Source organism: Condylura cristata, unplaced genomic scaffold (assembly GCF_000260355.1).
Source record: "Condylura cristata isolate star-nosed mole 26May11 unplaced genomic scaffold, ConCri1.0 scaffold00001, whole genome shotgun sequence".
NCBI classification, from domain to species: Eukaryota; Metazoa; Chordata; class Mammalia; order Eulipotyphla; family Talpidae; genus Condylura; species Condylura cristata.
This window is the reverse complement of record NW_004567102.1, coordinates 65,732,667-65,751,768: the sequence shown is the minus strand read 5'-3', so window position 1 is coordinate 65,751,768 and position 19,102 is coordinate 65,732,667. Positions and strand designations below refer to the sequence as shown.

The 19,102-nt window shown below is 34.1% G+C and overlaps 1 protein-coding gene across 2 annotated transcripts in view; it reads right to left on the bottom strand.

Annotated features, from left to right (window-relative positions):
• The window catches only part of LAMA2 (laminin, alpha 2), a 489,259-nt gene that overhangs the window by 34,745 nt on the left and 435,412 nt on the right, over positions 1-19,102 (bottom strand). Inside the window, exons 48-53 of one of the 2 annotated variants that reach the window (XM_004673842.1) lie at positions 17,517-17,676; positions 14,071-14,195; positions 10,375-10,537; positions 9,604-9,748; positions 4,860-4,998; positions 2,435-2,446 (exon numbers count right to left, since the gene is read on the bottom strand). In XM_004673842.1, the coding sequence (XP_004673899.1) occupies positions 2,435-2,446; positions 4,860-4,998; positions 9,604-9,748; positions 10,375-10,537; positions 14,071-14,195; positions 17,517-17,676 (744 nt within the window). The remainder of the gene's footprint in view (positions 1-2,434; positions 2,447-4,859; positions 4,999-9,603; positions 9,749-10,374; positions 10,538-14,070; positions 14,196-17,516; positions 17,677-19,102) is intronic. The other variant, XM_004673843.1, reaches the window with a different exon arrangement.

The following is a 19,102-nucleotide window of genomic DNA, read 5'->3' as shown; positions in this document are numbered from 1 at the left end:
TTTAGAAACTTGATGAATATGTTTCCTTTTTTTCTCCACCAAAGTACAAACAATTGTATAGACAATGTAAACATCTACAGAGCAAAAAAGGTAAATAAAATCTGTCTCAGGATATAGAGGGAAATCTCTGCAGTTATTTCTTTTAAAAAGCAAATGAGTTTGTTATTGAAAGTTTTATTTAGAGGAGGTAGCTGAAGACTAGATAATAGATCTTTCCTTATAGCTTCTGACACAAGACATAAGAAACATTCTTTTGGGTCACATAGCCTTAAAAATGATACTTTAAAATTGGATTTACAGGGTTCTCTTGGTCCTTACTCTATTTGAACAAAAACTAAACAAAGCAACCAATGGCCAGATCATACATTGAATTTTTTAAATAATGTTGAAAATGTTTCTTTATCCAAATGATATTTTAATGTTTATTGTAACACATTTTTAAAAGGGACAGACACACTAGCACACAGCAGGTGCTCACTAAACATTACCTAGCAACCAGTGAGGATGATAGTTCTTTAGGTTAGAGCAATGTAGTTCAGAGGAGCTTTCTGTGATGATGCAAATGGTCAGTTCTTTCCAAGTAGGTAGTTACTAGCTACAGGTGGTTAATGCCCCTTGAAAAATAACTTGTGCCAATGAGAAGGGGAATAGTTATTGTTATTTAATTGTATTTAGTTTCAAGCTATACAGTCACTGAGGCTAGTGATCACCATATTCAACAGCGCAGGTTGATCAGAATAGAAAAAGTAATATATATTTTTTTTGTACTAATGAGTATTTGTAAAATCTGTTCAGTCAGGACCATACTATTATGCTTATTAAAACTATACCAATTCTCCTCATTGTCCGATGACATCAGGCCTTTCTTTCTTGTCTTAATTAAAAGCACATGACATGAAAAATCGGTGGGGAGTTAATCAGACACTGATGTATGTATCAGGTAATTTCTGTCATTCCAGGAATTTGTTGTTGTTTCTCTCTTCCTGGAACAAATTTATTTTTTTTTTCTTTTGTTCCTAAGGTCTTCTTCTCCTTTTCAGTCAGGTGGTTTTTTTTGAAGAACATATCCACTAGTGGCTGAACATCTTGCTAGCTAGCATCTTTGCATAGAAAGCAAAGGAAATGAGTGGATTTCACCTGCAGGGTTCACTGGCTTCCACACTTTCCTTTAGAGGAAAACTGACTTATTGCAATTTCTTCAGGAGTCTTATAATAATGCCAGTCACTTCTTTAAGTTACATAATTGATTGTTTCATAAACACCATTTCAACATAACAAACATAAACACCATTTCAACTGCATGACTTAGTAAGATCAATGTTATGAAAATCACAAGGGACAATCACACATGGTGATAAGCACCAATGGCAACCACAGGTTGTCATTTCCTCTGTTGCCTCAAGGCAAAGTTATAGAACTACAGTGTTCTTCCTAGCATACATTTCCACTGAAAGTCTGTCTTTTAGCCGTCTAAGCATTTAATGCAAGTGTTCTCATAACTCCATTGTGATAAAACAACTGGGATCATGTTTTTTACACTTTCATTTACATATATTTTAGTTTTTAGAAATCCAAGTCTAGTCTTTGCTTTACATTTTTCTTGGATCAGTTCAGCTTTATTATCTCCTTTCCAGAAATTGGAACAGTCAGGCTCTGAAATACCCAAACATGAGATGTTAGCTCTAGTCAGAGTGTGCATCTCTGGGGTTACCTCAGCCAACAGAGACTGGTTGCTCACACTTTTCTTGCTAATGCCTGTCTGCAAATAGGATTTTAATGCTCCTGAGAACCTGTAGCAACTGTCTGCAAACGTCTTCACTGTTAAAGCAAACACTTGTTTAAATATGGTATTTCCTGAGACTCCTTTTATCTGAATAAAAGGAATAACAATTCTAAATAAACAGCAATAAATAAATAAATAAGCAGCTTTGCAAAAAGGTGCAAAGGCCGTGTCAACATTTGCATACTTGCAGGCTTGCAAAAAGCAACAAGGCAGTGGAAGCATTTGGGAGCACAGGTTGATTGTTTAGTGGACAGCAGGAAGTGATGGAGAGCAGAGTCCAGGGTTCAAGAGCCCTCTCTGTTTCCCAGGACGAGATTGGGCTGATAAAACTTGACCAGCTGCCCTTCACATGTGCTAGTGCATGTGCACCCCAGGGGACTCTGTGGCCAGGCTGTTGAACAAATAAGCAGAGCAATCTGTCATGACTGCTGGTGAGACAACTCAAATTGCACCCAACTGATGGTGGTAAGCGGCAGCATCTTTGTAAGCAAGGGCAGCAAAAGAACTATCTAGAATGCACTGCTTGCTCATGAAATGTACAATGAATAAAGCTGCAGGGTGTTGCTCTGCTTCTGCATCTGTATTTTATCAAAAAGCCGCATTTACCCAGCCCATGCACTTGAAGAAGGCATGCATAAGTTTAAATTTTACCTTGCTTTCATACTAGGTCAAAGGGAAAAGACAAAAACAAACAAACAAACAAACAAACAAAATTTACTTAAATTTGCATTTCCACTTAGTAAAACATTAAGCTGTAATCATTAATCTTTGGAAAAAACTTCTCTTAGGAATCTTCGAAGAAAGGTAGGTAAAGAGCTGATATAAAAGAAAACAGACATGCTCTTATCACAGTGAACATATAATCTAACGAGGGCTACTTATACGATTCCATCAGAACATTTTCACTTTTGAAATATAAACTTACTTTTATCAATCTTTTGAATGAAAAACAAGTTGAGTTTGTACTTAACAATATAGATACAATTTATTTATGTTTAATACTTTTTTCCAATTTCTTATGTTAAGATCCTGTCTGATTGAAAATTCTGTTACCTATAAATGCATGGTTCTTGATTAGTTACAAATAGGTCTAATAATTGTTTATTTATGAATTTATTATATATATAATAAATGTATATATAATAAATATATAAATATAAATTTATTATATATAAATATATATAATAAATTCATATATATATATATATATATATATATATATATATATGTCATCGTTCATTTTGTACAATGTTTACTTTCTCCTCTCAGGTGTAGTCCCTGAATAATTCCTACCACCAGTTCATCCATGCACCAAGGCAGCCCCCTGGGGTCTTCCCTCCCCTGTTTTGCATACTTTCTCTCTCTCCCTTCCCCTTCAATCCATCTATTTATAGTTGCCTGTTATTTTTGTTATTTTAATACATTATTGTTATTTTTGAGCCCTTATTTGATACCCCTATCCTCCTATAAGTGAATCCAATCAATATTTTTCTTTTTCCTTCTGGCTTATTTCATTGAGCATAGTCCCTTCCTTTGAAATACTGTGCCGCATCATAGTTATATTATAATCCTTAAATGGTATATATATATTATGAAAGCAAAAAAACCTAAGAGGTGAAGGTTTCTAAGACAGATCATCTGACAGTTATTACTTGAACCCATCTTAGTAAAGTTAGCATAGACATTTTTGTAAATAATTTCTAAAATATTTTTAAATTAATTAAAACAAAGTCAACACTAGATAGAATAAATGATACATTTGGATAGCCTTATTTTGTCTATACTTAATTCATTCATAGAGCATTAAGTTGTGATCTTGCAAAGTAGATGTTGAACAACTGATGGGTCACTAATGTTTATACAGTTTCTAACACATAATGGGTGCTCAACAAATACTTTATGAGCAATACCCATAATATTAATCAAATACATTTGTTTTACAATGATTTTTCCTGACAGGGCACATTAAACCTATATTCCCAATATAAATACATTTTAATATGTATGAGTGCAGAGCCATTTTATCTGCAAAATATAGCATATCAACTTATGCCCTTGAATGAACATTAATTAGACAATAGCTAGGTCTATGAGTTTAGATACAGGAAGAAAAGTGACTTCAGGTTGCATGTTAATGTCATAAAATGAGACTGAAGTTTCATTCTTTATTTTGAGAAATATGCAAATAACTGACCACCATACTTTTCCATTATTCTAAAATCCCTCCAATTATATTAGAGGGTAATTTTTATAGAGTGGCCTTCTGTCTCTATTAAAATTTAACAAACTAATTACTAGTCAAACAAAACAAAAATTAAAAACATGGTAGAGTCTGCATTTGTGTAAGCATTTGTGATTTAACCAAATCCATTTATACCATTCTAATTAAATTCAATTAACATTTGTTGAGCACATTTTATTTATTATAAGACATTTTCTAATAAAGCATTTAAATTAGTTCAATGCTACCTGCCATATTTTCTGACACGTTTTTAGTTACTTGTTTTTTATTTTTTAAACTAATTGGACTATATGAGTTAAACATATGTTCCCATCCTACTATGTATAAAACACATGTGAAGTAAAAAAATATTGGCATGGCCATGAAAATAACTAATATAACTTTAGCAGTAGGCATAGGGGAAATTTCCAGTACACCATTATCATACTATGTGTAGCAATAAAATAGGTTCTACTCAGGTATCTGGAATACCAACTAATTTTCAGAACACTAGGCAATATCAGTGTGTCATTATCTCTAGTGATTGTGCAAGGAGAACAGCAATTATAAGATTCTACATTCAATGTTAGTTTCTACCTTTAATTACTTTCATAATTCTTTTCACTGGGTTAATACAAGAAACAGTGATTCCCATCTATTTCTTTAACAAAGATGTCAAATTAATTTTGGTGTTGTTCTAACATGCAACATTATTATTATCATTATTTTGATTAAACCTTTCTGCAACTAAAGGTTATATGACATTCCTGTTGTAATTAAATTTCGGGACTCTAGTGAGCATAGTGGCCATTTAATTAAAACTTAATCCTTAGTTCTGAATATACACTAAATTACCTCAAGTTTCTCAGTGTTGGCAGACCACCAAAATATATTTTGTCATCTGCTTTTAGATCAAGTCCAAAGTTGTTTCCAGGAGATGATGTTACTATATTCTCCTCTTGGTTAGTGTCTATGTCAACAATGGATATATTGGCTGTAAAGGTGATAAAAATGTTAACATTTTATTTCATCAATGCCAATCATCTCTATATCATCACTGTTATTTTACAATAAATTTACTTTATTTCTTAAATTAACACTGACTTTCTCAAGCACTGGGGCTATATTCAGCTATTTAATATACATAGAAACAGTAGTAACAAAAATAAATACATTATTCACTTATATACAAGAAGCACATGAAAATAATAATCTGAACAAAAATGAAGACAGACCAATGAAGAGAGAACTTTATTTATAAAGTACCATTTGGCATAGTTTTCCTGAATATAAATTAGTACTTACAAAATAAAGTGAGATAATTGACTAATGCTAACATAAACATATAATTAAGAATTAAATTACTAATTGGAAATATCCTGAATCTGTGGTTCCCTCTGTATGTTTCAACATCCACAGAACTATTTGAGCTTATAATCACCTTCAGAGAGATGTGTACTGATGGTTGTTCATGTAAGTAGAGAGATGGGATTGTTTAGTTTTGCAATACGATGATGGGATTCATGTTCTTTGTAAATTACATGTTCATTATAGGCTGGGGATGCTCAGTCTAATAAAGGGAGTACCATCCTCTGACTTACTGCTTTTTTACTCATACTCTAAAGTTATAATATGAGATAGTAAGAACTCAGAAATAGGAAGGAAATTAAGCTGAAGAAAGGTATTTTCTGTTTAAAGTGCTTTGTTCAGAAAACACACGCACTCCTTAGCTCACTGATGTTCTCCTCCCCTATTCATTAGTAAGAGCCTATTTAGACTCTGAATTATTTATTTGCTTTTTTTAACATATTTTCATAGACCCAGTGTTTAACTTCATCTGTATTTTGATCCTTAAAGTATACAGGGGCATTGATTTACTAATATAACAGAATTGGCCCTAGATCTTTGATCACATATGAATTAAGAGCCTGAAAATAGATATTTGAACCATGGGTTGATTATAAGTGCAAGTCTAAATGTCTGTTCTTTGAATGCTAGTCTCTTGGATGTTCCTGACTCGAATATGACAGAAAAATAAAACAATTAAAAGCCAAAATCAAAACGACAAATAACAGTTCATATCAACAATCACCCTAAATGTGAATGGTCTAAATTCTCCAATAAAAAGACACAGACTAACAAAATGGATGGCCCTTGAGGCTATTATGCTGAGGGAAATCAGTCAAAAAGTTAAAGATAGACTTTTGGATGGTTTCACACATCTGTGAAGTATAAATACGCAAAACAAATTATATGCAAACAATAGAAGGAATAAAAATTGAACTAGGTAAAAAAGAAGAGGACAATGATTACTAGAAGGGATAGGAGAGAGCAAAGAGGCAAATGGGTTATTGGCAAAGGTGGTTTAATAGAGGGGAAGAAATTACTGAAAAAAAATTATAAAAACTGATCTATAAACTCAAATTTATCTTCAAATTTAGTCACTTGTTCATTATTTCTTAACCATGCCACAATTCTTTTTATTGGAGAGAGATATTTTCCAAATTTAGCTGAACTTGAAACACTCTTATGTCCTTTAAACTCATTATCTTTTTAGAACAGTGTGCTTTGGAGAGCAAAGAGAAATACCAAACTCTAATATTTCATTGTCATCCTCAGCCCTACCATTCCAAAAGGAAGTCTCTTCAATAAAAACTAAATAATTTCCTTATATAAATGACCAAAATAAAATACTGACATTCACTAACACTCTAAATCCTGTTCTTAAAAATAAACAACTAAAAACATTAAAATGACTTTTATTAAATAATATTTCCCAAGCTCAGATTTAAAAATTGAATCTCCTTATTATTTTTACAGATATCTATCTCTGACTGCACTAAGTAACATTTTTTTAAAAAATCCAAAAATGCTTTCAGGATTTTTTCATACATATTCCTTTTTATTCAGGTCAGCAATGAAATATTCAGATGGGGCTGTTGACTGTAAGATGAAAATAGCCTTGTTATACAGGTCCAGTGTGTATTTTAATGGTGTTTGTGGAAATGAGGTTATGTCTCTATCAGAGGCAAGCCAGAGATTAGAGTTAGTTTTCCTCTTTATCCATGAATGAATATACGCAATTTTAGAAATCATTTTAAGAAAAACTGATTAAAGAGCAGTCAACAATTGAAGAGAAATGCACTGGCCACCAAGTTAACTGCAGAAGGGAGACATAAGACAGCCCATTTTACTGATTTACGGAAGGACTTTATTCTCTCTATTTCATGAGTTATAGCAATGAAATGGATTCTGCTAGGAAATATTAACAGTTGCTTTTATTTCTTGTTCTATCTCATTCCCTTACAGAATAGCTATCAACAAGATTTCAGAGTTGATAAGTTCAAATATCATTTATGTGTAAGCAGGGAAATAATGACTTTAGACAGGTTTTAGAGGAGAGGTTCTATAAGTATTATATAATCAGTGCCAAGTTGCTGCTAAGTGGATTGTTTTTACTTTGGTAATTCTTCTCTCTTTTAACCCACTGAAAAAGTCTACTTGTTTCTGCTCAATGTGCTTGGGGATGTGAAACACTTCAATTAGTGACTGAGGCCCCTAGTGGACTCTCAAAGAAAATGCTTCCAGAAGGAATGGATATGAGTTTCAAGGGACAGTTGAGAATAATTTGTGTAAAAAGAACCAATCGGGCTACTGAAAAGGATCACTGACCTAAACAGCTGGAGCATTATTTGAATTCTTATCCCATTACTCCTTGGAGTGTAAAGGTGCAATGGCCATTCTGGTCCAAGTCTTAATATTGATATGAGCACTCATGGGTCTTAGGTGATACGTAAGGATGGACTGGCTGGTTACTGCGGTGGGTACATATTTGCCATTGTAAGAAACACAATGTTTTCCCACTGTTGTTATACCATTTTATATATTCATCAGTGGCATATTAGATATCTAGTTGCTCCATCCACATCATATTGTACATTTATTTTGTATTTCCCTGGTGTCAAGTTATACTAGAATCCTTATTTCCAATCATTTATTTCCTGCCTGGAGTAATTTTTGGCTTAATTGTTCAGCTTGCCTCCAGCTTTGTTTATTGAAAATCAGTTTTTCTTATTGTACCTTCTTCTATTTCTTCAGTGTCTCTTGTGTGGGGTCTTCCTTCACTGTATTGTTTCAGTATTGTTTCCTTTCAGGTTTTGGATCATTTTATTCTAGATATTCCTGCTTATTTTGTCTCATCTCTATTCAGCTTTTACTAAGACATGATGATAGTTCCTAGTTATCTATCTCCTAGAACTCTGCTGAGCTTCATAACAAATTGCCTGCCAATTATGTAGTGTTGCTAGGCTGCTAAAGACACTTTTAGTATCTTTAATGCAAAATGTCTAAAAGAGAACTCATCAGTTTTTTCTAGGAAACCTATTCTTTTTCCTGTAACCAACAACTTGGTGAATATCTATATTATATTTTGTGATTGGAGAGGCAGAAAGAGAAAGAGGGAGAAGGAGTGGGAGAGAGAGAGGAAGAAAGAAAAATGGAATTATTTTCAATCTCATTCAAAAAAATAGCATCCACTCTGCGTATATGATAGAAACTCTTCACTTTGAAAATGCTGAACCCCACTCTTTCAACACCATTCCTATTTATTCTCATGGTTATTTATTTATCTTTCATTATCCTCACACTTCATCTGGTTTACTGCAAACTGCAGTAGCATTTGAAGTTGTCAGATTTCTTTCCAAAGAAAGAAATCTACTTTCCAAATTGCTCCAAAGAAATTTTACTAAAGCATAGTAAACCTGACGGTGTCACATCCTTGGTTAAATTCAGGTAAAGTTGAAGCTCATAAAATCCTTTATGAATGGAATTTGTATCTGCATGATCAAAATTAACTAGGTCTAATATATAGCCAGATGAATCAAAGTTTCATTCGAAGATACTGATGACACTATAGTACCAAAAATGAACAGAATTATACATAATAAATAGCAATAACAGTAAGAACTATTAGACTTGGATTTCTGTCTTGTTTGTGAGACCTTGTATCTGGAAACACATAAAACTTAAGTCTGTGTGTCCCTTTCTCTAACACTAAAACAAAATAACTGCTTGTATGAAAAAATAATATACTTTTGTGAAAATGTTCTGAAACAAAAATATATGTAACATTTTTATTAAAACGTATGTATTTAATATACATACATATATATGCGAGTTAATAAATATTTAATTTTGGGCATTTTTGCAGAGTAAAATGGTAGCTTTATTCTGCCACTTCTACAAATTCTTCCTGTGGACCACTCTAAAGAAAGTTGATGGCAAACTAAGAAGAAAAGAAAATCAACAATTTTTTCAAACCTACTGCAAGATATAATTTTACAAGTTGTAAGATAGATTTATGCTTTCAAATTAAGCTCTCAGTTGCAAAAGAAAATGACAGAGAACCATTTGACTTTTCAGTCAGTTACATATCACCCAACCCACCTATAATCTATGCCAAATAAATGACTATATAATTTTTTTCAAAGAATTTGTGAGCACCTGAAATTATAGGCAGGGTCTTCCTCACAATTAGGTACACGAGGGTTTTGGAAAGCATGAATAAGGGTAATAGTACATTATTATTATAAAAACTCACCTAGTTTTTGAATTCTTGACAGTGTAAATGATTTCCATTTCCCATCATTGTGGTTTTGACTACTGACAACAGAAGCCATTCCTGAGCCCAGATCATAACTGACTTTTATGTGGCCATCAGTGAGCTCTACACTCATGAAATCTTTCTATTAATAGAGTAAAAATATAACAGTTATTAGCTACATGGAGAAATATGGGTGATCACTTTCTTTGCAGAGTTTCTATTAGAGCCTTGTGGCTAAATTACTGAAAATGTTACTCTATAATTGAAACCCGTCTGGAAATAGAATTGGTGTTTCTATTCTGTGAATGTTTGTACATGTGATATTATGGTACAAATGGTCACAACCAAATTACTACGGCATATTCTTTTATTACAGGCGTATAAAGTGAATTCCTTTGAAAACATATTAAGCAAACAAAAAAGTATGTTCCTTGCAAGAAAAACTGACTGAGGAAAAACAATGAAGATATTTAAAAATCATCACTCAACTTAGGTTTCTAGAGGAGACTGAGGAAGTAGTTTTGCTGTTGCTTGATTCTATGCTAGAAGGATCATTACTTGGAACTTTTCTTTAAAATTTATATGGGAGTTTAAGTAAATAATCATTATCTTAATGATATCAATGAAAATGCACATCACTATCTGTATGTACCTCTCATGTAGCCAACCCAGATTCCTGTCAGAATCACTGATAACTACATTGGAATCCTACAGAAAAGAAGCAAGCACATTTGTAATCATGAGAGGATCTACTGTGCATATATTTACCAGGTCTCTTGTGGCAAGGTACATCAGAAGTGAACTTGAAGAAAATGTCCTGAACTTGAACATGACAGTAGAGATGTTGGGGTACCAGCGAATGGGGCGGCTGACCAAAGCATAACCTTCTCCATCAAACTGAATAGTTCCCTCACTGTCTTCCACCTGAGGACTGAAGAGAGAAATATTCACATGTACCAAACTATACCTTCGAGCCATTATTTTTCAATATTTCAAACTGTCTTCTGAGACTAGAATCTAAGTTGTTGTAGGGCAGGAAGTATTCTGAATATATCTTTGATTCTGTCACTTCTCTCTACCTTCACTGTCGCTCTCTTAGACATAGTGTATCATCTCTTACAGGAACTTCACTCGATGATGAATAAGTAGGTCACTGAAGCTTTTTGGCAGGGTAGGACTTAGATAGCTCTGTTGGTGCTTATGTGTGTCCTAGTAGTGTGAACTGATGGGGATTTTGGATGGACTGAGAATGCATTATTACATAATTATATACATAACAGAAGGCAAAGAGGGGGAGTAAAATGGGTGCAGAGCAGAAGTTACAAACTTATCCAGTTGTAAGAAAAAAATAATGGATTATAGGTTCGCACTTTCTGAATCTTTTATCATCCAGTAGATTTTTCTGGGGTTCACTATATTCAGACAATGAAGGAGGCCTTTTTCTATTTGTGTGTTGTTTTCTTTCTGCTTTAGAATGTAAAATCTAAGACCGAGAGAGATATTATGGAGCAGGTTTATGCCAAGCACAAGTACAGCAGGTACTTTTTTTTTTTTTTCAAATATGAGGTTACCTGTCTGTCTGTCTGTCTGTCTAGCTAGCTAGTGGATGTTAAATTCCAATTTGTACGATATGTTAAAACTTTGAGTATCTTAAAATTAGCATATATTTGAAACTCAAAAATTATAGTATTTTATTAACTTGAGGGTAGAGAGGTGATATTAAGAAATCTAATTGTAACATTGAAAAATAACAGGAATCTAAAATATTACTTTCATGAAATCTTGGTTAATGAGAAAATTAACAGTACACAAATATTGATAGACTTATGGAGGAAGAATTTTTACACATTTTAAACAGAAAGTTGACTTTGTATTTGGGGACCAGAGAGTAATAAAACTGAAGTGTGTTATTCTGTATCTCTCATGGCCAAATTATGTAATTTTAAGTGACAACTAAGTCTTACTAATAAGACTTGAAGATTGCGTATTTTTTCTAATGGAAGCTTAAAAGATGCTTTTTAAATATTCATGAAAATGTTAACTTAGTTTGAGGTACAAACCATTTTGTTAATAAAATAACTGATAGTGAATAAAATGGCTATTACTTGGACTTCGATCATTTCAACAGTTTCTTGAGCATTACATTCCAGACAAGAGGTTACATAGAGTCTGTTGAGAAGTTCCTAAATATTAGTAGTTTGCATATTTCCTGCCCGTGAAAGGGGGTTTTGGGAGTCACCGTTGACAGTATTCCACATGCTTTGGTCTAGTATATTATTATGTATAACTTAAGTCTGAAAACTTTGCCACACAAAATTAGTATATGCATTAGAATGAAAATCAAACATACATTTTACTGTTTTATACAATTGTGGGACATTTATACCCTGAAGTCCTTAGGATCTTAACACTGGGTGCACGTTATGTTGTCAGCCAATACTTTAGAACTTAGTGTCCTCAGCCTTGTTAGTGCACTCTTCATTCAGCTGACTTCACTTGGTGGTGCAAGGCATTAATATGCTGGGGAGAACCATGTGTTCTGCACCTTATGAACAACAACCTCCCTTTTGCCAGTTTGAATGAGTGAACTCACATTTATGAAACAACCACCACAGCAGAGGAGATACAGTATTTCCTTTTTTGGAAACACTCTGACTTTCCAGTTTTCCCACCTTCGCTCTCTGGCCCCTGGGACTAGAATGCTGTCTTTATTCTCTCTGCCATTTTCTCTCAGTGGGATTACACTGCCTCTCAAGACCCTCTTCCATAAAGCAGAGCTTGATGCCACTATCCTCATATGAACAGGTGTAGTATACTCAGAATGCACCTGTTATAAGGTCTATGTATTACTTCTTCATTTTGACTATTTTGGTATTTGCTTTTCCCTACCTTCCTTGCTATAAGTTTCTTGATGGCTAGAAATGAATCATACTCATCCTACTATCAGGAAGTCATAAGTGTGAATCTAACTGAACACTTCACAAATATACAGGAATGCTATAGTTGTGTTAATTTGCATAATACTTTACATACTGAAAGCAAGAGATCTTTGCAGAATTGTTTATTAACAATGTGATAATTTTAACATGTGATATCCAATGCTAAATGGACATTTAAATGCTTTAGTTGTTTTGTTCGTAAGAGGCTTTGGAAAATCCTACTTACAAATTTACTTGTGAAGAAACGTTTAGGGAAAAGTTGGTGTTGATTTGTGAGTAGCTGAATATTAATGTGTACCTCACTGTCTCTGGTGTATTGAAAGACCTTTACGGACAACATTTCATGTTAGATTTTATTGAAGATTATTGATTAAGTCACTTTAAACTATGAGTGGGTCAAACTTACTTATACTGTCAAAGCCATTTTGAAAAATCCACGACAATAACAACAGAAGGGTGAACATTAAAACCTTTAGAGAGAGAATGTTTTGGAGTTACTTTCTTTTATGAAATTTTAGAAAGAGGCTGAGAAAAAAAAAAAAAAAAGGTACCCTGTTACATGAATGAGGAAACCGATTTCGGAAATAATGTATGTGTACCCTTTAAAATGGAAGTAAAAAATGGAAACTCTTTAGCACTCTAATGATTTTAGATTTTCTATGTGCATATATATTAAGGTCCAGGTATTTAATTTAAATTTTATAGCTTTAATTTAATGTAATTAAAATTGTAATAGACTTAGTTGTTTGGTAGGCTCTAAGTTGTATTATGCAGATAAATCATTGCTAGCTAATTGTTTTAATACTCTATCCAGGCGTACTGAGAATATTTATTCTCTATATATGCTTTGCATTCTTGTAAAATACTTTTAAAATCCTACATTCTAACCTCTACCCTATAACTGATGATGTGGATTACAGCATCATCTCTCAGCTGACGAGGCCCCTTCTCCTTTACTTAAGCAGAATTTTCAAGTATGTGGGTATCCACTTGAAAGAATTATAGGCTCCCCTATATTATTTGAAATTCTGTAGGAGACAAAATCTCTAGTAGGGGCATATATATTTTTATAAGCACAAGTTGAGTGAATCTACATTTTGTGAAACCTGAAGTTTAATGAGTTTGGGGGGATTTCAACTTAAGAAAAAAAGAAAATATGACTTCAGGACAGTTACAGACACACACATACAAACAGAACTTCTGGGCATGAAGTTGGAAATAGAAAGAGATAGTTGGCTTTACTGAGGTTAACATGCCTTATCTTTGGAAATTTCATAAAAATATAGGACCATATAGAAGTACTGCTAGAGCATACCTGGGCCTTCTAGTTCATACATAAGCATGAGGAGGACTTGAGCCTTCTTTAACTTCATGCTAAAACTCTGAACATAAACATTTCATATTAAAGGTATGCACACGATGATTATCTCTATGTCATCCACATGATGATACATCTGCTTTACAATAAATTTAAGCTGCTGTTATGCACAGGTCAAACCTTTGGAGGGTCCTCATCTCAACTAACCTGACAGTACATCCTTGGCAGTCACCTTCTTTTTCTCGGAAATTCCACAGACCTATGGGTTTGCTGTCAAAGTATGTTTCTCCCATGCAGCCAGTGAATGTAATCACTCGTACAGCATCTGCTTTCTGCAGAGAAATATGATGTTATTTAGAATTTTCATTTTCACAAAAAATCTAAGCTCAGCCTCGAGAGGTCACACTAGGATCTTCAGTAGTCATTGCCTGTTCTTCCTGATATAGTCATTTGTGCACATATTCACTTCTTAATCACATTATACCCTTACAGATATTGATTGTATACCAGTTTTTCACCATTAGCCAATAAAAACTTCCTACCTTCTGATAGGTGAGCTGTTTACCCTTTTTGAGACCCTACTTTTTTTAATCCAAAACATGGATTTAGGAGAATTAAGTTAGTTAATTTATAGATGGCACCAAGTTTAATGTCTGGCACAGAGAAGGTGTTTAATAAATGTTATGTTCCTACATCCCTAAGATTTCTCTCCAGAGTTCATAAGAAGGGTATACTGTTCACACAAAGCGAAAATAAACTTTCATATATACTTCCCTATGACAGTGCTGTTCCCATTATTTTATTTTATTTTATTTTATTCCTAAACACATTTCCAGTGCAGAATGAAGGGAGAGTGAATTTGAAAGAGAAGGGGTCCTATTTCTGGTGTTCACTGGTATCCACAAAACAGAATAACTGTTCCATTGAGCATCTAATAGAGACCACCCCAGTTTGTTCCTCAAAGGGAGAAGAGCCTTCATGCTTATAACACATCATTAAGTAGGGGAATGGCCTGAGCCTCTAGAGAGAACCACGGTATAATTTATACAACTATTTCTTTCAGTATTGACATAGGACTAAATGCCATATTTTGGATTCTATGACTTTAGAAATACTCTGTCATTTGCTAATGCTAATTAACCAGTGCTAACCCACATTTATCTGAATAACCTGGGGTTAGGGAATTGAATGACTATAAGTGGGCTTTTGAACAAATGTAGGATGACGGTCACTGAAGAGTTAAAAATCAGTAATTACAATTTTAGGTTAAACTCTTCCATCTTCCTGTTGCTGTGACCATGTAGTACAATGAAATGTAGAGAGAATGTTGAAAAGAGCCATTGACATTTACAAGTCAAAGTAGTCTTCTCTTCCTGTCATGACTTTCCTTAACTTTCCAAAGGTTGACAATCCTACCTGTAGACTAGGTTTACTAGTTTTTGCTTCTCCTTCTGTATATCTGAAAAAAACTATACTTGAAATACTTTTCAGCTCTTTTGAATTTTCATCAGTATACTGATTTAGTTAATTTTCAGGTTTTTTTTTTTTTTTTTGCTCATATTGTATTGTGCAGGAGCCTTAAAAATGCTGGACCAAAGTGATTTAAGATTTATTTTTAAAATATTTATTTATTTATACATACAGAACTGAGGTACAGGCCAGAGGTGCAGGGGTGGTAAGAGGCTTCACTAGAGACAGAGTGGGGAGCAGAACAGGCAGATGGACGAAGTACACTGCTGAGGGGAGCAGGGGGCGGGTCAGGAGAGGTCTGCCACACCATATGGATCACCCTGGGGTGGGGATCAAACTCATGCTGAAGTGGCTTTAGCTTCTTACCGCTGTGCTTTAACCTGCTGCACCACCAGGGAGGGCCTGATTTAAGATTTTCTAAAGATTCCACTTGTCTGTTTTCCTATTCTCTGAGACTGACATAAGCAAGATGCCTTATGTAGGGGGCATCTGAATAGTATTAGAAATCATTTAAGATTCATTTTAAGATGTTAACTCTGTTTTAGACAGTTATCATGAATCATGAAGTATGATGACTAAGAATGGAGACTTCTGTGCTTAGTAAGCTGTGTTCAAGTACAAGCTCTACTACTAACTGCTGTAACTGTTGGTCAAGTCATTTAACTTCTTTCTTACTCAGTTTCCTCAGCTATAAAATGAGGTGGATAATATCTACACTTTCAGGTTGATTGTTGTAAACATTAAATTAACTCCTGTGAATTACTTAGAATATTATTTAGCACATATTAAGGACTTTTTGAACATAGCCCTTATATTTTTTATGCTGTATATTATACCCCCCAGTATATGGGCAAGGCAGATATAGTTATCTTCCCTTCCTCTTTGAGATGACTGAGACCAAAAAGGTTAAATGACTTTCCTGAAATCATATTTTAGTAAGTGATAAGAGCAGGGAATCTAATCCCCGTATGATTTCAAAATTCATGGCTTTTACACTACTCCATGCTAGTGATGTATTTATCTTTTTGGAAAGAAGAAAAAGTTGGCAATATGACTATATATTCCTATACATCATATATATTTACATGCAGTTCTAAGAAATGAGGATTTTAGTGTGTAGTTACAGAATCAATTCTAATACTTTAGTCACATCTCGTACACAAAGCAAATAAAACAATGTTTCTCTCTAATTTGGGGTCACCCTGGATTTTTGCATTTTCAGACAATCTCATCCCAGGATGATTCTGACAAGCCCAGGATTATCCTTTCTGTTTGGTTGTGCTCTTACATCTCACCCACAGGTCGTTTTCCAACCTCTAATTCTATTTAATCAACTTGAGCTTCTTTAAAATGCAAGCATTTGCAATTTGAAATGCACACAGATCTGTCATGAAGCAATTATGAATATTAAATGCATTATTCTATAAGTACGGGAAGAAGTCAAACTTTAAAACTTTTGAAATCAGAACATGATTTGAAAGCTGATGGCTTCTATGCTATTTCCCAAGGTATTCGTGAATCCTTTAATTAGATGTGACTTCTTTGAACTTTATAGTACTTCATAACAATAAATCATAAATGGATTTGGGAGATGGGATATATTTAAAAAACACTTTGCTCTTGGTGTAACTAAAATAAAATATCAAAAAACTGATGCCACAGATTAAGAAATGCAACTGTTAAAATAAGTACATATACTGGGCACTCCCTAGTGGCACAATGAGTTAGGATGTAGCACTGCAAGCTGGCCCCAGCCACTTCAGGACAGGTTTGATTCCCAGCCCCGGGGATAACCCACATGGAGCAGTGGACCTCTCCTGTCTCGCTTGCTGCTCCCCTCAGCAGTGTACTTCATCCATCTGCCTGTTCTGCTCCCCACTCTGTCTCTGGGGAAGCCTCTCACACTGCTCCTGCACCTCTGGCCTATATCCCAGTTATGTATGCATAAAAAAGAAGAAAAAAAAGGAAAAAAAGAAACAAAAATACATATGCATTTAAAAATATTGTACTTTCACATTGGATATTCAGATGTGAAAAGTCTTCTTCAAAATGAACTTATGTTTCCATAAGTAAATTAAGTACAATTCAATCATGTCTTTACAAAACTTGTTCACATTTCCCCTTCTCCTTTATGACAGGAGTTGAAAACAGGTAAATTAAACAGATGAGGAAGAGCACATCACCTTCAATTTTCCAGTCAGGCCACCGACGAACAGCATTGCGTTTGCATCCACATCTAGAATAGTGTACCCTGGAGGTGATGCCGAGTGGTACGTACTGGGCATGATGCTGGCTTTGGGCCCATCCAGGGCTCTCACAGAAATAGTTCCATTTCGCCCAGTCCTTGCAGGAAATGTGTTGAGATGAAGTGGAAGGAAACACAAAAAATGAAATGTTTCACATATTTGAGAGGTCTAAAAGGTCTAAAGTGTGAGCCATGTTTTGAAATGTTCCCGAGATAACTGATTAGTTTCAGATGTTCCCCCAGTCAGTAAACTATCAGATTCTACCCGGCTCTGCGAGAACCATAGCTTGACTCCGCCTATGTTTTTGATGTGAAATGACACAGCAGCAATTAGCTGATAAAAATATTATTCATTAAATAGAAAGATTTTTTTCCTATTGCTTTACAAAGCAACTTACTATTTACCATAATACACTATTTAAAGAGATTTATGTCAATTCATTTAGCATTTTGTCTGCCATAATTCAGTAGCAAAACCTCAAATAGGTCACCCTTCTGCATGAAAAGCTGTATCATTTCTCTAAAAATTCCTTAATATAGCTTGGGTCCAAATTTGCTGAGTCTTTTTAGGATTGTGTATCTTTTATTGTGTAGCATACCATCTTAATGCATATACATATAATATGTACTCTTTAAAGATGTGTATAAGTAGAACTTCACTTTTAAATTCAATTAATAGAAGTTTGAAAGTTATTTTTATTTTGTTTCTTTTTCTTTTTTCAAGTGGTTGATTTCTATGAATTGCTGATTATGAAAATCTGGTCTCTTTCTGAGATGAGCAGTCATTGCAAAGCTTTAGTGTCACATCCTCTCACTGCTATCTTATTATGGTAATTTTTTTTTATCTTTGAGCATATTTTATTAACTGAAATACATGGAAACAATAGGATAAATTTATCAAATAAAGCACTTTTTTGACAGAATGCATCTTTTCTGGTAAAACTGTACTATGTGAAGATAAAGGTTCTTAAAGCCAGTGAAGTACTTAAGCCCTCCCCCATTGTCACACCTGAAAGCTTGCTTTCATACACAGATACACTTAACTTCTTTGGGTATTTATAAAATGAACTGAAATGTTGTTTCCCATAAAATTTTCTTTTAGAGTTTTTTATTAAAAAAATTGAGCATATACAAACACAGAATGAAAATATGTATATACTCCCTGCATTCAGCAATTGTCATAGCAGGTCTTCTTTACCTGTTTTGAATCAAGTTCATCTGTGGCCATAGGCCCTTATTAGTACCCTCCAATTTTTAGCTGCTCTGGGCTTAGTAGGAATTTGAGAGTAAGGAAAAAATAAGAAGAAATGAAGGGGAAGTATTGAGGTCAGGGATGGCTTCTATAAGTAATCTATATATTGCTAGGAGTTAATGTAATCAAAACTTTACATAGGGAATTAATAATTTCCTGCTATCGCCTAACATGCTATAAACTTGGAGGTGTGGGCTGTGAGAGGACTCACCAGAGACAACGTGGGAAGCAGAACAGGCAGATGTACTAAAATACACTGCTGAGGGGAGCAG